This window comes from Poecilia formosa, unplaced genomic scaffold, assembly GCF_000485575.1.
Source record: "Poecilia formosa unplaced genomic scaffold, Poecilia_formosa-5.1.2 Scaffold226, whole genome shotgun sequence".
Taxonomy (NCBI): Eukaryota; Metazoa; Chordata; class Actinopteri; order Cyprinodontiformes; family Poeciliidae; genus Poecilia; species Poecilia formosa.
The window spans coordinates 359,953-378,191 of NW_006800165.1; the positions used below are offsets into that span (position 1 = coordinate 359,953).

General features: G+C 39.8%; 2 protein-coding genes across 2 annotated transcripts in view; both read right to left on the reverse strand.

Moving 5' to 3' along the window:
• LOC103149415 (eukaryotic translation initiation factor 2-alpha kinase 3-like) overlaps positions 1-7,987 on the reverse strand; it is a 46,767-nt gene extending 38,780 nt beyond the window's left edge. Inside the window, exon 1 of the mRNA XM_016679928.1 lies at positions 7,451-7,987. Within this exon, the coding sequence (XP_016535414.1) occupies positions 7,451-7,764 (314 nt within the window). The 5' untranslated portion in view covers positions 7,765-7,987. The remainder of the gene's footprint in view (positions 1-7,450) is intronic.
• Positions 7,988-8,986: 999 nt separating this feature from the next.
• rpia (ribose 5-phosphate isomerase A (ribose 5-phosphate epimerase)) lies at positions 8,987-18,239 on the reverse strand. Its single transcript, XM_007568577.2, has 9 exons — positions 17,854-18,239; positions 17,366-17,426; positions 13,936-13,991; positions 12,730-12,789; positions 12,595-12,659; positions 12,449-12,517; positions 12,220-12,361; positions 10,637-10,736; positions 8,987-10,527 (listed from the first exon to the last, which is right to left on the reverse strand). The coding sequence occupies exons 1-9, from the start codon at positions 18,043-18,045 to the stop codon at positions 10,430-10,432; spliced, it is 843 nt and encodes a 280-aa protein (XP_007568639.1). The 5' UTR covers positions 18,046-18,239; the 3' UTR covers positions 8,987-10,429.

Here is an 18,239-nt window from a genome sequence, read left to right on the forward strand (position 1 = left end):
TGTGTGTGTGTGTGTGTGTGTGTGTGTGTGTGTGTGTGTGTGTGTGTGTGTGTGTGTGTGTGTGTGTGGAGATGGACGTGTGAGAGAGAGGGGGGGGGTTGAAAGGTTGGCGGTGGGGGTAGTTGGTTCACACAAAGCGACCGTCCTCTCTAGTCTCACCTGGAAGTGCTCCCTGAGGTGCGCCGTCGCCCCAGCGGAGGGCCCCGGGAGCCGGAGCATCGGAGCTGGGAAGAACAGTCGCATGTACACACGAAAACGGGTTCAAAAAAAGCAGGCGAACATGCCGACAGGTGCGACGCCGAGCTTCCAGAGCGCGAGGCTCCGACGCAAAGACGGCGGAGGAAAGGTGGGGTGACAGCTGACAAGGCGACACAAGAGCACTGCACATAACCATCTGAAAGCCGGATCAAAGCAGACATCTAGAATATTTATAGATTACAGGTACAGTGATGGATGGTGGAGGGGATGAGAAAGACAACAACTGCAAATATCAAACTTTGAGAAAAAGATGTTGACACCTGGATGCGAGAATGAAGTGATCGTGTTTGGAATAAGGCAAATTTATCTGGGTGGTTTAAGTTGTGATTCTGTCAGCAAACATAAAACCAGAGTGGATAAAGAGGTACGGCATGCTTAAGCAAATTCAACAGTGAAACTGAATTATGATTTAATAAGAGATGTAACAGGATTGGGTCTGATTGGATTGGAAAGGAGTACTAAAGTACTGAAAGGAACGGTGGGCTGACCTCATTCATACTGAGGAGAAATCCTTGATGGTTTCACAGCTATTGATCCAACAGCTTAGCTTCCTCTGCTTTAAGTTACTTTTACTTATTTTGGTTATTTTTAGAGTTTTTTCCGAGTCTCCTTAAGTTTGGAGCAACAAAGCTGTCAGAAAACAACTTGCTTTAAAAGTGAAGTTATTTTCAGATTCTTATCGTACATGGCAAAAACAATAAAAAAAAAACTCTTTAAAAGATAAAGTAGTTATACTGGGGAAAATATTTTTTTTTTTGGTTGTTGGTGGTTGAGTTGTTAACTCCTTGTCATAACTCTCTGGGATCATCTGTAGCAGAATGTGAAAAAATAAATGTGCAGATCAGTATTTACCTTGCAAAGGGAGCTGAGGTCAAATGCATATTACTGGGCCTTTCGAGAGCCTCCATTCATGTAATTTCCCAGCAGAAGAACCATTTCCAGCAGGCGGTCAGAACGTGCTGCTTCACGTACTGTTAAGACAAGTTGCTTTTAAAACCTTGCTCACCTAATGAGGCAATGCCATCCAAATAGCAACAACAGTGTCGAGACACTGCAATACAATGAAACTTATCCTGACAAAACAAGATGGAGCACCCTCCATATCACACAAAAACAATCCTGAAATCCTGTTTTCTTCACATACTGAAGCCTTTGCAATAAAATTTGTTTAAATCTAATTACTGACTTGTGAGAAAGCAGACATCCTGTATTAACATCGCAAAAACAGGTTTGAATTTTTTTTTTATCTCGATATTAAACGAGAGCCCCGTTCAGATCATAGTTCTGCAGTGAACAGATGTTTTTACATCATTTAAGTCGATCCATGGACACTACGAGCCCGGTGCTTTCAGAGCACAAAGTTGAGATTGTGGAACCAAAGTGGCGTGGCATTCAACTCACAGGTGAGCAATGTATAAGGCTACGTTTACACAACAGGTAAATGCGACCCATGTCCGACTTTTTCACAGCCCCAACTGACAAAACTGTCAGCTCCAGATGTTCAATAATTTCAAAATGTATCTATAGACAGCGTCGCCCATTATTACGCCCGTAAATAGCGCGCTGCTATCTGACGTCTACGTTCTTCTTCTGGGTACATGGGTCACCACTGGGGCCGTGGATTGTTCACACAGATGTCTGATTGTGGGGGTATTTAATTAGTATGAACGACCACATGAAAAACAAATATATTTCAGCAAAAAATAAATACATTTACAAAAAAAAAAAAAAAAAAAAAAAATAAAGACCTGCTGTGTGGACGTAGCCTAAGTTCTGTGGCACAATCTTCACTCAGTTCATTCAAAGATTGAAATACAAGCAAAGCTGCTGTGCACCGTCCTCAACATGCCGCCTGCATCAGACTCTGCTGAGCAACACATTTGTCAGATCAAATGGACTCTGGAAGGTCATGTGGCACTTCTGTCTGCACTGTACACTCCTGCTGCTTCTGCAGCTGTCTTCACGTTCCACCCAGTATCACCCTTTACTCTTCATCATGTCTGGCGTTTTTATTTTTTATTTTTTTAGTGGATTGAGAGGTGGAAAGAACATGTGTAGATCAGGTAGCAAAACGATGGTCGGAAATGGAGCTAGTGAAACTTTGATCCCAACAAAAACTCAATGAAGATAGCACATTGAAACCATTAACAAGTTCAACATCTCATCTCAAAATAATGAAATAAAGAAAATTTTACCATAACAATAAACAGTAATCCCATTACATTCATCAGTGAAAAATATTTCACTTTTAAACTTCTTTAATTTCATATTATTTTCAACATTTTGAGATGATTAACCTTATCGCAATAGAATGATGTTTTAAAATCCTGCTGTCTATCACATGAAATAGTAAAACGTAGTACGATAATAAACAAGTCTGAAATTTAATAATCTCGATATAATGAGGCACAGCTGACAGAAAAAAAGAGATTAAAATCATTCTTTCTGACCTAAAGGCATAGAAAAACTTATGATAAAAATCTAATTTATGATCTCAATTGTCATTCTAAGGTAAGTTCTTTACAGTTTTAAAACTTTTAATTCTTAGATGACAGTTTAAATAAACCCCAAAAACTATTTAGAAAAATTACACAAAATCACTATATTTTTTTGAACTGAGAAATCAAAAATGTTTTGAAAATTATGAGACGTCTAAAATTTTAACTCTTATTTGTGTAACAAGATTTACGTCCGACATCCTTTAGAAAATGAATGTATATTTGAGCCACAGCAGTTTTTTTTTTTTTTTTTTAACTCAACTGAAAGTTGTAATTGGCCTCCAAACAAGATGAGCTTCCAAAAACCAACAATCTAATTCTGGTGCCAAGAAGAAAAGCCAGTGGAGAGTCTGCCGTTTCCAGACAGGTGGAAAGACTGCATGCTGTATGCAGCAGACTATATACCCGAGGGGTGACATTAAAAAGCAATGTGTATGTATGAGAGCGTCGGGTGAAGAAGCAAAGGGTAAGATGTGAGCGAGACTAAACTCAAAAGAGCGAGAGACAAAGAGAATAATTTCAAGGGGAGACACAATCCAACAGAGACATGCAGAGGGATGAGGTGCAGACGCTCTCTCCATGTTTTAACACCCACATTAAGCCCCTGGAAAGTGGTTTTTTATTTTTTAACAAAAACATCATACATTCCACTGGTTTGTGTTCTGGTAAGAAAACTCTGTTCCTAAACTTGTGGAGAAATTTATTGAAGCATTTAAGATAAAGTAGAAATTGAAGCCATTTCTAAATGCTAACAGCTAATATTTGGAAAAGAATACGGTAAGAATGTGATGTGGAAAGTGACATGGTGAGAGGGGAAAAAAGGGAGGAGGAGGAGAAGAAGGAGGTACACAGGAGGAGATGAAGGTGCAGAGAGGGAGCAGGGTGTGACCACCACCAGGATGAACGTTCAGGAGTTTTTCCTGCAGCTGCTGAGGTGACAGACAGGAATATTCTGCTTCTTTCCAAGCAAACTGCAGCCTTTATCACCAGCTCCAGCAGTGCTGCAGCACTTCAGTTTATAGCTTCTTATAACAAGACATGGGCTTTAGTAGAGCACAACTTCCACTTTGCCCGTTAAACACAGAAAATGACTTGTTCTGTAGAAAAACATGGAAGAGAAAGGGGGGAAAAAAAGATCTTTGCTTACTTGTCTTTTCCAAGGTTAAATATGCATTAAAATTAAAATCCTCCATTCTTCCAGTGTAGCATCTCAGTGGCTCCTAGCTGGGAGAAAGAAGGACTCAGATGGTTTTACAAGGGTAAACATGTACCACCCAGTTTGTTGTTGTTTTTATCAGGGTTTATCAGGTTTTTAAAAGTTTTAAAACATTCTCTTTTACCAGTATTTTTAAAGTCAATTCAATGATATACCATAGAAATGGCAAAAGTGTCCAGACTGTTTTTTTTTTAGATTTAGGTTTTACTTGAGTCCATCTGTGAGGATGTCACTGCATTCAAAATTGTCTGAAAAATAATAATAATAAAAAAAAGCTAAATAGCTTTTTAAAGCCAGCTTGTATTAGCATGTTACATTTATGTTAGGTTGTATTAGCATGTCATACATATTTTAGCTTCTATCTGCATGTTTTACATTTGTTAGCTAGATGTAGCATGTCAGACCTATGTTAGCTTGTATTAGTTTGTTACACTATGTTAGCTTACATTAGCCTGTTAAATTAGTTTATTATATTTATGTTTGTTTGTACAAACTTGTTATACTTATGTTAGCTTAACATAAGCTTGTTGTGCTTATGTTAGCTTAATTTAGCTTGTCATGTTGGCTTATATTAGTCTGCTACACTTATGTTATCTTGCATTAGCTTGTTATACTTAGAGTATTATACTTAGTAGTTTGTATTAGCTTGGGAAGCTGACATACCTTTGTGTAATGCTACTTGACATGCTATTTATTGGCTGGCGTTTGCAAAGCACCCAATCCAGAAGCTCTATTTATTTTCCTTTGAGCTGATTGGCTATACCCCCAAGAGCGAATATAAGTAAGTGTTAGCTTCTGCAGTAGTGCCAAGATGATTCCCACTGTGAGTATTAATGCATATTAATGTGTATTTGGTGTTTGAACTATTAAGTGTCTTAGAAGTGGTCTCAAATATTCACAGATTTTAGCTAATCACACTAACCCCCATAAATACCAGGACAGCACTATATATTATTTTACAGACTGCAGGCGCAAGTGTTGACCTTTATTTTTTAAAAACAAAAGCAATTAGCTCTGTAATCATGTTATGCACTCACTTAAACATTTTCTGCTACCGTAACATTGTGTTAATCTTACTTGAGGTTATCACATAATTGGAATTTCCTATCAGGCCGAGTCTAGTCGGGTGTCATCATGGAGCTTTAATATGAGGGAAAGGTTAAATGGACGGACTTTGACAAAAGCACTGGAGTTATTAAGCATTTTTCTAGACATACTGACCACTTAAATCGTTTTACACTACAGCCACATTCACCCGATCGCACTAACACACACATACCCAGGACTGCGCTTTGAACCGCCAAAGTGAATCCAGGTGCAATAAATTTGAACATAAAGTTCAGAAAGGGTGCTGTAGATCTTCAAAAGGTTGAACCAACTCTCCAACAAGGTCTCCACTTTGATAACTTCAGTCAAGCTCCCGAATGAAAGATTAACAGAATGTTTGGAATATCACACAGAGAATAATTTAGTGTAGGACATTTTACACTTCCAGGACCAGAAAAAAAAGGCTACTGGAATAATCAGGGTCCACGAGGCTGTATCTCAGCCTAACCCAACATAGCTGCAATGGTCTGTGGAAAATATATAAATACCATAATAGGAACACACTGCAGCAAACACCTACAGTGGGCGTTGAACCTCCTGTTTACCAAGGAAGACAGTATCGGTGCTGCACCCAGCGTGCCCAGCGCTGCAGCTCACTTCAGGCAGCAGCTGCTGTGTGGTTGAGGTGAGACATTCAACTCTTGACTAACAGCTTTACGGTGGATTTTCACAGGTGATACAGTAAGAACACAAGTACAACTCCATACAATGAAAGAAGTTTATATCCTGATAGATTAAAGTCATGCTGAAAACAGCTTTTATGTTGTTCTCCTATATCCTTCAATCCACAGTCATTGTCTTCTCTGAAACTCCACATGAACTGATTGTTAATACCGTAAACAGACAGATTTACCTAAGCAGCTGACAGGAGGCTAAACACACCGCAGCATGAGATGCTTCCTCTGTTGTCAAGTGAGGAGGAAGGCTTCCACTTAATTGGAAATGTAACAAGGTCTTTATAGAGCAACAGTACCAGAGGAATAACGGTGATAGTTGAAGTAAAATAAGGCAATGAAAGAGATATAACAACAAAAAGTTTGCAGGTATTAGACTATTAATAATGCCACATTTCTGTAAACCTGAGAAACTATTTTATCCGTTTTTGAAACCTCAAAACGGTTTGAGTTCTTTTTATTGCGTAAGGACAGCAATGAAAAGAACTCAAACAAAACAACATTTTGTTTGAGTTAAAACACTGTAATTACAAGTCAGTTCAGGACCCTGGTCCAAAAGCAACTAAATTTGCTAAATAATTAAACCATTACCTAGCAAAATCATGAATTAAAATAGTAAACAAGCACCTAACATACATAGTGATGATCTGGTCAGAGTTTAAATTAGATTATGCTGGTTAACGAGGCTGAAAATGATTGAAATATATCCAACAAAAGAAAATGTACTATATTCAAAAAAGCAAGATTATGTGACTATTTATTTCTATGAGCAATCTATGAATCTGTGAACAATGTCTGGAAACCTCTGTGAGCAGGGCTAACATTACACTTGTCAAAGTATTTGGTCTGAATTTTACTTGTTTTGCATGTTAACTAGTCAGATCTGACTGGCCATTTAACTAATTTCTTGGAATAATTACGCACAGATATCACATGTTAGATATATTATATATCTAACATATGCATTTATTTCAAGTTTAATTTTTGTTCGTGGAAAAAAATTATTGACATGCAACATTGCGGCACTACTGGCGCTCTATACACACTTTCCAGTTCACTGTTGCAAACACGCCTTCGGCAGACTGCAGAAGAACTTTCCATTTCATGTTTCTGATCGAAAGGATGAAGCGTGTACTGTCCTGAGACGCCAAACTTAAAAACAAAACTTATATTACTTGTGAATATATATAAAGAATAACGACTAGCTAACCCCAAACGAATGGCAACCCAAACGGTGCAGTTATATTTACGCAATTTTATCCAAAGACTCCCGAAACCCATTTTCGGACACACTTGTCAACATCGCGATATCTCAGTTTTCATCCTTGACAGTCTGCTGGCATATTTTATCAGTCTTTAGTCGTTTGGTTCTCAACACATTTTCAAAATGACTGATAAATTATACAGTAAAATTGGAAATTAAATAGCAGTTTATGAGTCAATGAAGCATTACCAGATAAACAATAACTTCTGTGCAGCACTATGGCGGAAGGATACTCCAAAAGTGTGTCAAACACAATAAATGGTTATTTTAGCTTTTTTATTTCAACATTTTATCTTTGTTTAGCTTTAAATATGAACAAGCTTATGTGTCACACTGAAAATAGCATATGTTTCCACGTCTTAAACGACAGTGTCCGATAATGGGTTTCAAGCTACTAGCTGTGTCGCTCTATATGCATTCGTACTGTAATTACCTCGTAGGTCGAACATTTCCGTCACTTTCTCCCCGGGATTCTTCGGCCTCCCCTGCAGACCAGTTCTCATCGTCCTCCACCGTAACGTCAGCTCCAGTGATCGCGCTGCCCGTGTTCTCCATGCAGAGCTCCTCCACGGCCGCGGTGGCACCATGTTCTCCCGAGGTCGCCGCCGAACCCCGGCTGTCGGACCCCGGCTCCAGTCCGGTGGCGGAGCCCTGAGCTTCCGAAGTCCCGAAACCTATGAGCGCTTTCAGCAGCAGCAGGAGCACCAGGGTAATGCTCACGCTTCCAAAGTGAAGCTCCCTTTCCATTTGTAAGACTGGCACATTAGTAAAGTAGCTGATTTACATGCCACTAAGCAAGTAAATCTGAACATGAAAATAAAGAAAGTGTAAAAAAACTGAAACGATATAAAAATATTTGCTGTGTCTGGAAATACGCCCCACTTGAACGTGTTCTTTAAGTAAACATAAACAGCCTCTGGGACACCATGTTATTCCCTTTATACTAGACTGAGTCTTGCCTTGGTTACCCTAAATCCCGCCTTGTTTCTACACTAGGATTGGACACTAAAAATCATTCTTGCTTTCACATTTAAAGTACTATTCTCTCATTGCACAATTTACTGCCAATCACGTGTCCTCGCACACTAAGCAAAATCTGATTGGATTAGGTATTCGTCAGTCAAAGGGGAGGGCTCAGAGCATACCAGCCCCCCCAAACAGTCACTGACATTGGCTGATTCGCTGTCTGTTACGTAGACGCAGGCGTCCTGTCAGAGCTGACGCAAAAAAGTCCCTGATGGCAGTTCCTATTGAGGGTCGCCGGTTGGTCGGATGTGTGGCTTTCCGTCAAATAGACAGGTCGTTTCGAGAAGCAACGATGCCATTGGTTGATTCGGACATCTTGGATGAGCTGGATTGGTTCATTAAGACATCACTCAGCGTGGTTGTCAGGACCAGTCAACATGAAATCTTCAACGTGGCTTAAGGTATAAAGCGGTACAGTTCCTGTTCCTGGTCACGAGTTGTTTCTCTAAATAAACAGTGTAGTGACGTAATACCTGCATTACTTAATGCCTCCGCCGCCACTTTATATAAATTTAATCAGGAAAGCTACTTTTGGTTTTGAGTGACTTCAGTGAGTTGCTGTATATAAAAGTGAGCTGTTCGCTGCCAACTGTGAAGTTTGCGTTTCTAGCACCACCTCCTGGTCAAAGAGCGATATTCAATCTAAAATCTGCTTGTCAGACTTCTGTAGAGCATCTACAGAGCCTTACTGGCAAGTTTTTCTGTTTTGTTATAAATCATAATTTAATCAAGGTAAAATATACACTTACTGCACTTTTTAAATACGTTTTATTCTGTAACTCCATTATTTTTAGTTAAAAGACAAGTAGTGAACTTTACAATATGCTGAAAATGCTTTAAAGCCTGTCTGATGTAACATTTTATTCATCTCAGCTCATTTTCACAATAAAAAACTTCAACAAACATGAATAACCATAATTATTTGGATCATGAAACATTTTTCACACTCAACTTTTATTAGAGCAAGTTATGTTCCAACAGTTTAGACATAAAACAAGCATGGGTTATAATTTGGTCCTGTATGGGTTACAAGGAAAAGGAAAAAAAAAAAAAGAGAAAAAAAATCACAGTCAACTGGTTAAAAAAGTTGCTGGTGCAAAAGTATTCATGCACAGTGTAGTTTTTGTTCATTATGTTTTTAGAACATAGCTTTTCACTTTAGAAACTTTATTGACGTACCGCAGAGTCACAAAGACAACTTTCACAGTTTCAATTCAACAGTGGCTTTTTGGAAACTGAAAAACGTCTTATTGGTATCACATTAGCCAGGATGTGACGTTTTCAGTCTCCCACAGTTACAAAGATACATATTCAAGCATCAAATTACAGTATGAGGCACTGTATCACCAATTTACAACAGATGCAACCTATGACAGCAATCTAGTATGTAGAAAATCCTACTGTACCATTTATTTCTTTAAAAAAAAAAGCCTATAAAGGAGAAAAAAAATAGAACTTTTTAGAGGCAACTTGATTTATTTGAATGATCAAAGCAGCAGCGCAAATCTCATTTTTTGAGATTTGCCCACTATATTTGTTTTGGAAGGTTGTTGTCTTATTTAAATTAATCACCATCATCACTGGGTTTCGTTTTTAAAATGAACTTATGGCATAAGACTCCCTGCTTCCAGACGCCTGGTGTGAGGAGAAACTGTAACGGAAGTTTGTCACAGGCACAAAAAAATTTAATAATAGAGAGTTTATGTGGCAAACCATGAAGTTACAAGCTTCTCAGCTGACTCGACTAACCAGCTGCAAGAGGAGATGATGCAACCCAGGAGGAAACCACCAGCATTTTCTAAACCTTTTCAACTTCTGCTACCATCTCTCTCTTTTCCTTTTGACGAGGAAATGGAAAATGAGCCACAAAGTGTTCTTGTTGAACGTTTAGCTTCTCAGAAGGATGTGTCGTTTCTGCTTTTAGAGGGAATGTTTTACTGCTCACCTTTGCTCTTTATGGTACGTCAGTTTGTTTTGATAGATTGAACGTAGCTGAATCTAAAAGTTCAAACCTGACTGCTTAATCCTTGAACTCTGATCTGTGTTATTTGTGTATTTTTTATAATCACACTAACGCCACACATGCAGTTAAGCTTTTTAAATGTAATTTTAAAATCAAAAGGCACAGCTTTGCTTTATTCAGCTGAACTCTGGTGACCCGGTCAGCTTTAAAACCCAGTTCTGCAGCCATTCAGTCAAACTCCTCCAACAGTAAAATCTGCCAGCTGGCTTTTTCTCATCAGGCACTTAAAAAAAAACATAAAATCAGAAGCAGCACCTTCTGAATGTGAAAGTAACTTATTTTGCGAGGTAAAAGTGAGCTTCTCTGTAGCTGGGGTCGGGTTGTGAGCGTGGCACTTTGTGGGCGGAGCCTGTAGCCAGCTCATTAGTTGGCGGGAGCCTTCCGAACCTTCACGCTTCCATCTTCCATCCCAAAGTACGCCCGTTCGGCCATGTTGACGAAGAGCCCCGTCTCCACCACACCTACGACACAAAAACCTTTTCAGTGCCATCAGAAATCTAAATATTTTCAAAGTTCACTCTGTGCATGAAGCAACTTTTCTGTGGATTTGATGTGACCAGCGTTCCTCACCGGGAATCATCTTGATGGCAGTGTTGACCTCGCTCCAGTTCTGGACGTCCTCAAACTTCCAGTCCAGGATGAAGTTGCTGTTGTCGGTGACGACGGGACCCTGCAAGCCAGAAAGCACACGGCCTGGTTCCGGTCAGAGCGAAAGGAGCAGAGAAAGCCCGACTGTGTCGCCTAACCTGGGTCTCTGGGCGTGTCTGACCTCGACCGCAGGGCGACCGCTAGGAGCTGCCAGACAGCAGCTGAACCACTGGGCCATAAATGTTATGATGTAAACAAAGCAGGGCTCTGTACCAAATCAGCTGGAAACACTTTGAAAAATTCCGATCATCACTGAGGACAGTGACATCAGTGTACCACCGCTGCTCGTTTTTGGAGTTTAAGTAAAAAAATAAAGAAAATCGCAATTGTTTTTGTTCCCCCCTTTTTTTTCCTCAAAAACAAATTGCAAATGACAAAATATTTTCTAAACTTGCTTTCATTTCAACATCCCTTCTGGAAGTTGATCTGAAGTCCAAATAAATACACGCTGTAAAACAAGATGGTGGACATCACTAAAAACTACACAAACCCAAAGAGTGGGGAAAAAAACAACAAATTTTCCATAAGTTTAATCTTTATAAACAGAAAATTTGATTAATTGATAAAATCCATTAATAGCACATAAAGTTTCCCCACTTTTTCTATGACTATTATTCCCATTTGCTAAAAGTAAACATGTCACCTACAATGGACTCAGCTGTTCATGTGTCCAGGTTCAGAGTCTGGCTGAGGATCAGGCCGTTTAAAAGCAGAAATCACATCATCTGAATATTTGGATGTGTAGAATCCTTGATGATTCCACATCAGATAAGCTAAGCCAGACCTGGCTCCAGAGGAATTTATCATGTTTATTAATACAAGAGGAAAATGCTAATGACGCTCAGATTAGCATATGTTTTAGCTCTTATGCTGCAGAAATGTCAGAAGCTTATTAAATATATTTAGTCCATTTCTTTAAATGTAAAATATGACAGTATGTCATCTATGCTAATACAAATATTCTGGATTAATTCTGAATTTCCTGTCAGCCTCTGGTTCTGAAACCTGCCTGGTCATAATCTGTCCTTACCTCAGAAGACCCTTCATCATCATCATCATCATCATCATCATCATCGTCCCTGCTGCTGGCCTCTGATCTAATGTCTCCTCCCTGACTTTGCTCTTTCTATTGTGACAATAAAGATTTCTTTTAAATAATGTTAAAAAAAAAAAAAAACCCTGAAAAAAACAATAGTGAGCACAGAAATGAAAGAGGATCAGGTTTATTCCTGGGGTTAAACAACCAGCAAAGGATGGAGCGTAACCTGGGCAGAAAAAATGAGAAAATAATACATGAAAAGACGTATTCCAATGAATTATTTGTGTTCCACCAAATCTAACTAAATACTGAATCAAAATCGAATCAAATTGTGACTCAAAACTGAATTGAGGTTCTTAACAGAACCTAAACTCCAGAAATAATTTGCAACCTTATGCTGAGAATTAAACATCAACAGCACCTAAAGAACTCATGTGAAAACAACAAGAAAAGTACTTCTACTTACAGCTTTACTGACCGCCATCCTTAAATTGACCTCCCCTCCAAAGCGCTTAGCTATCACCCTGGAGACGGGAACGTACGCCATGGGGATGACCTCGATGGGAACGCCCTTCTTCCACTGCTCCCCCAGAACACTGGAATCCTTTCTGGGACGTAAAAAAAAAATTCCGTGAGCCAAGCGTTTTTAAAAACTGGAAAAAATATTCCCACCACTCTCACTAGCCGATGCAGACCTGTAGTCAGCAATGACGACGAAACATTTCGAGTTGCCAGCGATAATCTTCTCCTGAGTGAGGCAGCCGCTGCAAAACGGAGAGAGGACGGGTCAGAAAGGTCGGCGGGGCCTCGAGCCGAGCCGTCCGCGGCAGAACACGCTCACCCGCCGCCTTTAATCAGCGTGAGCTGAGCGTCCACTTCGTCTGCGCCGTCGATCGCCACGTCCAGCTGAGCACAGGAAACGCACCGTTACCGCCACGTTTGGCTTCCACCGGCATAGTGCCAACACTCATCGTACCTCTGGGTGTCTTTCCAGGTCCGACAGCGCCAGGCCGTGCTGCAGGATCAGCTGTCGAGCCTGAGGGAGGAGAGAGAGCATCGGTTTGAGTTCACCGAGGAGCTGTGCTGCTAAACTCAGAAAGCGTAGAGATGAACACACAGCAGCTGTTTCATCAACGATGGAGAAGAAAGTAATGTCCTCTTTTGTTTTTGATCCTGCTTTAATTAACCATGGGATTTTATTGTCCTCACATCCATGACTGAAGATAAAATCGGTCCAGGATGAGGAGCTGCACCGACAAAATTCAATGTGGCAGACTGTCGATCGGCTGTTAGTTACGTGAAACTGACCTCGTCTGTTTCAGCAAAGGTCTGAAAATAAGACCCTGCTGTGAGAGAGGGCAGACTGACAGACGTCATGACTGCATGTGTGAGGTTGCCAACTCAGCAACTTTGTCACAATATTTAGCTACTTTTCAGGAAAAAGAAAAAGAAATATTGGTACCGCCCCAAAATCAGAATGGGCTGGCCAGCTTTTTTAATTATCAGTGATCGGCCAGAAAGTTGCAATCGGTGCAGCTTTACTATAAACAATTTTAAAAATGATTAGATTACACCATGTCACACTATAAACAATTTTAAAAATGATTAGATTACACCATGTCACCCACTGTGGAAGATTAATACCAGAAAATAATGAGTGTAAACCTGGCACTATGCAGAGTTAATCACATGATGAATTAAAATTAGCTCAATCATTTTCATTCTGATGATTCATATCTTTTGAAGGACATTTTTGTTTTCAGAGGCGTTATAATCTATTTTATTTACGGTTTCCGTTGTGTGTGGGCTTCATTTCTTTTTCATTGATTGTTTCTGGTTGTTGTGTTTTTTTCTGGATATTTAAAACATCTTGCAGTGTTTTCTACAAAACTAAAGTTTATCTAGAACAGTTTTTGAGAGGGACAACCTGGATTATTATGCCATGATCAATATATTACTTGGAAACGGTCTCAAAACAACATTGTAATCATGTCTGGGATAATTTATCGTCCTGCAATATTTGTCATTGTAGCAGGTTTAACTCTAAACCACACTGCTCTGTGGAAACCTTTGAGCAAGACATGGTTATCGTGTGGAAACTTCTTCAGAACATTTGTGAACACATGAGCGTTCACGTTGCCGAGTCAAGTGAGACTTGAGTGTTTTGGGTACTTTGACTAACCTGGAAGGAGGTGGGCACACACACGATGTTGAGCTTTTCCTGTCGAACTCTTTCAGCTGGAAAGAAAACAGATGGAGAGAGAGAGAATTCAAGAGGCCAAGTTAAAAACTGAACCGAATCCTGTTCAGCCATTCAGTTCTGTAGTGACCAAGGAAGAATGTGCAGAAGTAACAGTTTCTTTTTTATATATATTTGTTTATGATTTATCAAGGTTAAACAGCCAAGATAGAAGAAGAAACGTAAACAAAAACAACAAAAAGTAAACAAAAACAAAAATCAACAAAACAGAACAGTCAAAACACTGTCAGCTAACTGAAGGTCTGATAAGAGGATAAACTATGTGCTCATCAGACTGTAGAGTCAATCAAACAGAGTCCAAGCGAACAGCAGACGTTTCTGGAGACATTGTATCGAACAGCTCACCATGGAATATCAATAAAAGGTGAAAACAATAAATTATAATCACAGTAAAAATAACAATGAAGAAAAGATAAATAAATAAAACAAATTAAAAGAAATACAGGTCCAGATGAATATGACAGTCATTTTAGCCCATTATTTTGTATCTATTGAAAGGACCCCACACATCAAGGAACTTCTGATGATTGTCAGACAAAAAGTATCAAATTTCCTCAAGATAGATACAGGACACCATGTCATTAAGCCATTTCTTAAAACAAGGCGGGTAGAGGATTTCCATTCCCACAGAATAACCCGCTTTGCTACCACTAAACCAAACATTAGAGACTGTTGTAGAGACATGGGAAGAGTAAGAGAGGATTTAGAGCAACCCAAAATTATCAAATGCCTATCCGGACATAGAAGCTTACCATAAGCGTTGCTATAAAATTCAAATATCCTGCACCAGAAGTCCAGAAGTTTAGGGCAGGACCCAAACAGATGACCCAAAGTCCCATCATCTAATTTACATTTGTCGCATTTTGGTGAGACGCAGAGAAATAGCTTATTAAGTTTAGCTTTAGAAAGGTGCAGCTGATGGATAACTTTGAACTGAATAAGTTGCAGTCTAGAATTAATTAATTAACAGGTTTTGACCTGTTCAAAGTTTTGACAAACCTGTTTTGACATCAACAGGTTTTGATTCTCGACAGACTTAAATCCTATTGATCATCTGAAATCTCACCTAGTGCATCAGAACCCAGGCCTCTTTTATATGCCTAGTAGATGGGATGAACTGAAAAGATTAACAAATTGAGAAATTAGCTTTTCAGAGGTAGGGGGCTTTTTTTATAAGCTCACAGAAACTATGCTGCACTGGTTTCATAGTGGAGGAAGTGCTGTTTGACAATTCCGAACTTGCAAGTACCTGAAAACATGGCTAGGAGGAAGACCGAATTTTGATTGGAGTTGAGTGAAGGAAGCAAAGTGATTATTGATGTCTAGATCCTTAACAGCAGCTATGCCCCTGTTTAACCAGTGCTTAAAAACTACATCCATATTGCCTGGCTTAAATGCTGAGTTCTGACAAATTGGAGCATAGCTGGAAAAACCAGGGAGATTCAGGACAGTCTTTATCTGCTTCAAAATTTAATTTTAATTTCATACTAAAAAATGAATTTTTTAGTATGAAATTATCCTTCAGCAACTGAAAAGACAAAAAAGATTGGAAAACAATACTGCAGCTAAGGAGGAAGTAGTAAGTTCTAAGGACGCAAGGTTTTCATTCAACGGCCATTTGGGTGTTAACACGTCAACCACCTCACCTCTCGAACAGAGATGAGTCAGAAAAGCCAGGATCTGGCATTACACGCCCAGTAATAATATCGAAAAACAGGAAGGCGTAGACCCCCCTCAGCAGTAGGTTTCTGTAGGTGAGACTTTGATATTTGAGGATGTTTACCGGCCCAGACAAAAGGGATTACAATGGAATCTATCATCTTAAAAAAGGAAGCAGTGAGGTAAATGGGTATATTTTGAAAAAGATAGGTAAATTTCGGGAGGACCACCATCTTGACAACATTAACGAGGCCAATCAATGAAAGAGGAAGGAGCTTCCACCAGTCGACCATAGATTTAAGTTGGTGAATAAAACCAAAAAAGTAAGGTTAAAAAAGAAGTTAAGGTCCCTAGTGATATTTATCCACAGATACTCAAAATAACTAGTGGAAACTTTGAATGGCAGGTTGCTAAGAAAAGCAGCATCCAGACCATCTGAAAGAGGCATAAAAAGACTTTTATCCCAATTAATAGTAAAACCGGAAAGCTTGCCAAATTTATTTATAAGAGAAAGAAGTGGAGAAAGAGAGACTGTAACGTCTGAAAGGGTCAGGATAACATCGTCCGCATACAGGCCAATGGGACTATCTGTAGCATCGTCTGAAATGCCAGTGATCAATGGATGGGTCCTGATGGAAATAGCAAGGGTTCCATGGCCAGTGCAAATAGCAACAGTGAAAGACAACACCCCTGTCTGGTTCCGCGATGTAATAAAAATGAGGCAGACCTGTCGTGATTAGTCAGAACTGAGGATTTGGGCTGAGCGTAAAGCATTTTTAGTGATGTCATAAATTTATCGCCAAAGCCAAATTTTTGGAAAACCAAAAACAAATAGTCCCATTCAATTTGGTTGAATGCCTGTTGAGCATCTAATGAAATAACTGCAGAGACTGGAAGGCTGGTCTGGTACATAACATTTAAGAGTCGACGAGTGTTTGAAAAGGAATACCTGTTAGGGATGAAGCCAGTCTGATAGGGATGGATTAGATGAGCTATGTGTTTATTTAAACGAGTAGCTAATGCTTTGGCTACTATTTTTTTGGTCACCATTTAGTAAGCTTAAAGGACGGTATGAGGCAACATTAGAGCAATCCCTGCCCTTCTTCAGGAGAAGGCAGATATGAGCATCATACAAACTCTGGGGAAACACTCCCTCCTCCACTGAAGAGTTCACCATACGCAGAAGAAGAGGGGCAACCAGATCCAAATAACATTTATAGAAATCTATTCCAAACCCATCCAGACCACAAGCCCTACCAGAAGATAATGAACGTATCGCAGATTTGATTTCTTCAATAGTAAAACTAGAGTCCAAGTGTGCCCTAGTGGATTCATCCAGGACATGTACATTTAAATGGTTTAGAAAGACTTTAGTATCCGAACTGGTAGCACTACTCTTGGAGGTGTATAAATTACTGTAATAATTGAAAAAGGCATCATTTATGAGTTTAGGGTCAATTAACAGTTGGCCAGAGGGAGAAGAAATTTTATGAATAGCTCTATCTGCCAGTGTGCCTTTTATTTGTCTAGAAGTAACAGTTTCTTAACTAAAATAAGCATCGCTATCAGCTCCACTCTAATCTACTACATTCCACTGCATAAATGCATTACCCTGATGCAACTTTGACTAGACGGAATTTCAGGGACTGCATTCTCCATGTTAGACATTAAAGCTTATGGAGGCTTTACTCACCTAACCGGTCCACAGCATACACGATGGTCGACCCACTCCCCACTCCCACCACCTGATTGTTCTGGAAAAGAAACGACCCATTCAACCATTTTACATTTTACACATTTAAAGATCAGTAAAAATGTACATGCATATAAAGTTATCTTTGCATACAGTATTCACCCCCTTAATGGGTTCAACACTTTGTAATGTAATCATACTGTTAACCTAATCTAATCTAACTGTACTGTTGTGTACTTGGTCGTTAAAGCAGAACAGAGTTAGCTCACCAGCTAGGAACAAGTCCGCATAACACTCAGCTAAGTCGCTTTAAAATCCTCCAAGTTAGATAACATCAATACAGCAACATGGCATAATGTGCATTTATCTGGGAATTAGGCTAACTATGCTAATAGGCTGCGCCTAGCGGCTGTACTTCACACACAATTCAAGGAAAAATATGAACATGTCTGCTTGTTAGCTAATAGCGACATGGAGGTCCGCTGTACCTGGACGTTGTTGTCCACGGCAGAGTACGCTGCTAGTTTCTTCGCCTCCTCTGCCATGTTGGCGGCTGCAGACTGACTGAACCCGAGCACGTGTGTGCAACAGCTCAGGGAGGATGGAAGAGAGAAGGGAGGAGAAGAAGAAGCAGCAGCAGCTGTGAGCTTACGGAGGAACACCCACCTCTGGAGTGTCATGACCCGCCGCCCCCCAAAACAACACGACACACACACGCGCTAGCGCGCGCGGACGGACTCGCAGTCAGACAGAAGCGTCCCCCATTCCTTCAGGTAGTCACGAGTCAAATGAGATACTCTTCTGGTCACGTATTAATGACTGTTTTCATGTACTGCCTGCTTTGTAGTGGTTTGTAGGCATGCGCGCAAGTTAG